This window comes from Penaeus monodon, chromosome 6, assembly GCF_015228065.2.
Source record: "Penaeus monodon isolate SGIC_2016 chromosome 6, NSTDA_Pmon_1, whole genome shotgun sequence".
Lineage (NCBI taxonomy): Eukaryota > Metazoa > Arthropoda > Malacostraca > Decapoda > Penaeidae > Penaeus > Penaeus monodon.
Window position 1 is genome coordinate 37,014,188 of NC_051391.1, and position 5,000 is coordinate 37,019,187.

Sequence of the window (5,000 nt, forward strand, 5' to 3'; positions counted from 1 at the left end):
TGCTAGGGTGTATGCCAGGCTGACTTTCTTCAACTTTGTGCAGACCGAGGTGGAACGTATGCGTACCCCATTCTGGATCTGCAAGTATGTATCATGTGTGGGCATGTGTCCTGCTATGTGGAAGACCCCTTCATCATCCACATTTGAGCACATTTCGACCCTCAACTCCTCAAGATGAGGACAGTATTGTGACACAAGTTCTAACATGTAGTTGTTGCACATCTGAGAGCACTTGAGCACAGTGAGACCAGAGAGTGTTTGGATGAAGCGATAAAGTGGCTCCAGCTTCTTGACCTTCTGGTAGTTATATGGGGCTGTCTCCAGATCAGGGTCCAGCTGCATATTTCGACCTGTCATTTTGAGTGTCCTGACGTTTCTCCCATCCATCCGGTCCACCACTGGAACAATGTTGCGGCTGTCAATGATCCAAACATACTCTGCATGCAGTCGTGTGCAGATGTAGATGTACTTGTTGTTGAGCAGCTCAGGAAAGACCAACTGCAAATGCATGAGGTTTGTTAACCTAATTCTAGAATCAATAACTACTGAAAGATTAAAAGACTAAAAAAATTTTTTTTTTTTTTTTGTTACTTTTATTTTTACATGTAAACTTTACATTTCCTAACTATTATCTAATCACATACATTATATATATACATATATATATATATATATATATATATATATATATATATATATATATATATATATATAATATATATTCATATTTCTATTTCTATCTATCTGTATATACATATAAGTCTGCGTTGTGTGTGTGTGTGTGTGTGTGTGTGTGTGTGTGTGTGTGTGTGTGTGTGTGTGTGTGTGTGTGTGTGTGTATGTGTGTGTGTGTGTGTGTGTTGTGTACGTGTAGTGTAATATGCACGTCGTATGCACGTGCGTATGCACATGCGTGTGCAGTGCTGTGCATGTCGTGTGCATGCAAGTGTGTGTGCAGGTGTGAGTGTGCGTGTGCCTGTGCATGCATGGGAGTGTGTGTGTGTGTGCGTGTGTGCATATGTACATATGTGTGTGTGTGTGTGTGTGAGTGTGTGTGTGTGTGATGTGTGTGTGTGTGTGGGGTGTGTGTGTGTGTGTGTGTGTGTGTGTGTGTGTGTGTGTGTGTGTGTGTGTGTGTGTGTGTGTGTGTGTGTACACTTGTGCATGTTTTGTTTTTTGTTTTTTTATTAATCATTTAACCAACCATCCAATCAATCTGTTTTCACACTACACTTTTAGCCCTAGCACAAAGATGAATAGAATACCACTCACAATAAGAATTGAAAATACAGTGTAATGTTTCTAATTGTAGTTGTTTTCCTATTCATCACTACATACGTTCTAATAGCCAATTAACCAATCAATCAACCAATCTATCACTGAATCTACCTTCATAATCCCCCTCCCCCCTCCCCCCCCTCATCTGACTGCAGATCCAAAGGGGCATTCTAAGCCCACATTCCTCTATTTAACATCTTAACTAAAATGCTCACCTTACTGGACTCCTGCAAAAGGTTATGGCACACAGCCGCCTGAATCTGCGGAGGAAGGAGCATTTGGACGTATTCGATGACGGGTTCAAAACGCTTCAGCGTAACACTCCGGTTACAGCACAGTTTTCTGAGGGCATGCGCCACTGTTCTTAGGGTCAAGAGCTGCAAGCTCGTCACTGGTTTGTACTGAGGCATGGCGGTGGATTGCCTTGCAGTGTTTGTATCTGTGGAAGGAAATGAGAATAATTAAAGAGAATGGAGATAAGGCTAGGTTTGAGAGTGGAGATGAATTGAGTGGGTATGAGTATGAGGAGAGACAGTTGGAGTATAAGTGACAGGAAGAACAAAAAGAGAAATAATTATTTATCAATGCTGTCACAGTCTCATTAGTGTTAGTAATTTCATTATCACTATCTATATTACAATCATCTCTTTTATCAATAAAGGCTTTTTAACTTTCTAACCATTTAATCCAGTGCTGCAAAGAGATATTGAGAAACTTGAGTGCCTCAAAGAGTAAATCTCCAATTAAATGGTTTTCTTTTTTTCAACATTATTCTTATTTTCCACTTTATTCCTCTTTCTTATGTGTTTTCTTTTTCTTTTTCACTCTACAACTTTAAGTTAATATTTCATATAAATCAGATTTTTTAATTAGCTACAAAAGTCCTATCCTGACACACTTTAAATACATGTTAACAGTATGAAACTTTCAGTATGTATGTTTCATGAGATATTTTGTTACTGCTATATTCATATTGAGATTTAACATGAAAGACTACAACTAAGTTTTTCTTAGTAAGGTTTTGTTTCAAAAACATATGGTTTATTTTATGAATTGTGCTATTGTAATCAAATCTTTCATGCAATTCTTGTTTTAATCACATTTCAGTATTTTTTCCTTGAGTTTTTATGTTTCCTTCAAATTTCTGTTCAACTTCTTTTTCCTCTAATACAAATATTTTCTCCAATGACCCAATACTGACCAACAATATGAATTCATCATCACAAAGAAAAAAATTGGCTTTTAATGAGCAAGAGTAAATTAAAACTTTTCGTGTCTGATCCTACAAGTTTGTCTGGTGCCCCTCTCTCAGGGGAGAGCAAACGGCAGTCTGAGCTCAGCCAATTCTATCAACTGTATGATGTTTTTTTTTTTTTTTTTTTATGTTGTTTGACCAGTATGATTGAATTCATTATCAAAACTGCAATGCCAAAAGAATAAATCACAAGAGCTATGGATCAACTTGACAAATTTGGTCACTTTAATGCAAAAATGATTAGACTGCAGTAACTTAAAAATAAATAAATTTTCTTTTTTCTTTTATAGGGTTTAGTATACTTTATATCACCTGGATCCATTTCTTTCTATATTCTTTTTTCTTATATTATCTCTATTAGTTTGGTCTCTTTCAAGAAGCTTTTAGTGTGTCTTAACATGTAGTACTGCTTTGTTGACGAGAGGTTAGCACCTGTGAATAGTAATTCTATTTTAGGGTTATTTTGATTCTTTTCAGAGCTTCCATAAACTCTGTTCTGTGGGAATGGAATTTTGGACATTGTAGTATTATGTGTTCTATGCTTTCTTCTTGACTGTGACACTATCTACATAGTGGGTTGTTTACTATTTTTATTTTGTGTAGGTGCTGGTTTAATCATCTATGTGTTGTTTTAATTCTTGTTATGCAAACATCTAGTTTTTTGATCTTGTCTTGGTGAGTTCTGTATATTTCTGAGGTAATTTTGTGTTTGATGAAATTGGTTTCCTTTTTGTTCTTATTTGTTTTATCTGTTTTTGTGCAGCCACATGTATGGTTATGGGATCATTTATATTATGCACAATTTTTCACCTTTCTGCACTTTTTTGCAGCTTGATCATAAATAAAATAACTAGAACCTTTGTCTGGTCTACATAGATCTTGAAATATAAGTATTTTACATGGCCAATGGAAGTATCTATATATTTTTTTCCCCTCATTCATAAATGTTTAGAATACATTTCCTGTTTCAGTAATAGCCAACAAACCTCTATTACTTATAGTCTGGCAAGACAGGGTTAACAGACTGACCCGGCAGTTTCTCTCTAAATAAGAATCCTGTCCAAACTCTAGCTGGGGGGGGGGGGGGGAGAAAGAAAGAAAGAAAAAAAAAATAAAATCAATGTATTTTTTACTGCATCAATGTCAATGAAGACATCTTATGTAATTTGCAAATTAAAATTAAGTTATTTAATATAAAAATGTAATTCTTGCAGTAGCTCCTCTAACCTTTATCCTTCACTAAGGAACAATCAGCAACTTGGTTTCAGCTGATATGCACTAATCAGCAAAGGAGCCAACCAATAACCAATAAAACTGACGCTGAATTCAACAGGCCTATCAAAAGCAAGGAAAGCTTCGTGTTGCTCATTGTTTGCACTTCACAAAATTTGACAGTTCAAAGCAGTTCAAAAGCAGCTGGTATATCATGAAGCTGCATAGTACTGCCACTGTCTTTTGCCAGGCTGTTATATATTTATGTCACTTGGTGTTTATCACACTATGATTGCAGCCATGTGTAAAGACCTCCTCTTAAGGTGTATATAATAATAAATTGCATAACTCCGGCTCTATATGTGTTGCTCTTCTTCTGTTCTCTCTCTCTTTCTCATTCTGGGTTTGCTTGACTTGCTGACCCACTGTTGTATTGGTTCCAGAAAGTAATGAGAAAGTACTTTGATCATGCACCTAGAAGGTTTATCACAAAATCAGGACAAGATGTTTTGACCATTCAGATTCAGGACCTCTACTTAGGCATCTGGGATAAGTCGTCCATCCTCACCCTCCTTCGCAACCGGGCAAGCAGGACAAGCTGACACCACAGTTGCACTTGTATGTAAATAATGACAGATGTAAGCCACCATAAGCTATTAGTAGGTAATTTTATGGCCTTTTGTTGTTGTTATCAAAGGGTATTTTTGTGCTTGTCAGTTGCAACTAAGTTACCTATGCATCAGAGGAGTGACAAAACCTATGCAGTGTGTGAAATGAACCATTGGCATGATAAACGTTCAAGCCAGCTGCATTGATGGCTACAAGGTTCTGTACAAGCCTCATTGTCCTGCTGGTCCTGACAAGCTGTCTGGACGAACAAGACCAGACAGGCAACGGAAGTTTTACTTTTCTCTCTATGAAGAAATTATAAGCATAGTGAGAGATTTGTTTCCCTAATCCACATGTACGGAAAATAATAACATTAAAAATGATAAATGTTATTCCATAGAAGTACCTCAGGCCTGTAGCATAAGAGAAAAAAAATTCTGAATAGCCCCTTGCATCCACTGTAATGACATCAAAATACGAAGAAAAAAAAATAATAACAATAATAATATAAAGCTCTCCTCATCAATACTGTTTCTATGCCAGTACTATCACTGTTCACATCAATCGTTCTTATTCATCCAGCATCCCTATTCTCACCCACCTTCGTGCAATTTTTGCGTCTTTACATGGCCAGCAGAGATATTTT

General features: G+C 36.7%; 1 protein-coding gene across 1 annotated transcript in view; it reads right to left on the reverse strand.

Annotated features, from left to right (window-relative positions):
• The window catches only part of LOC119574422, a 6,129-nt gene that overhangs the window by 1,110 nt on the left and 19 nt on the right, over window positions 1–5,000 (reverse strand). Inside the window, exons 1-3 of the mRNA XM_037921641.1 lie at window positions 4,956–5,000; window positions 1,494–1,717; window positions 1–498 (exon numbers count right to left, since the gene is read on the reverse strand). The exon at window positions 1–498 is cut by the window's left edge and continues 1,110 nt beyond it; the exon at window positions 4,956–5,000 is cut by the window's right edge and continues 19 nt beyond it. Coding sequence (XP_037777569.1) covers window positions 1–498; window positions 1,494–1,688 — 693 coding nt within the window. The 5' untranslated portion in view covers window positions 1,689–1,717; window positions 4,956–5,000. The remainder of the gene's footprint in view (window positions 499–1,493; window positions 1,718–4,955) is intronic.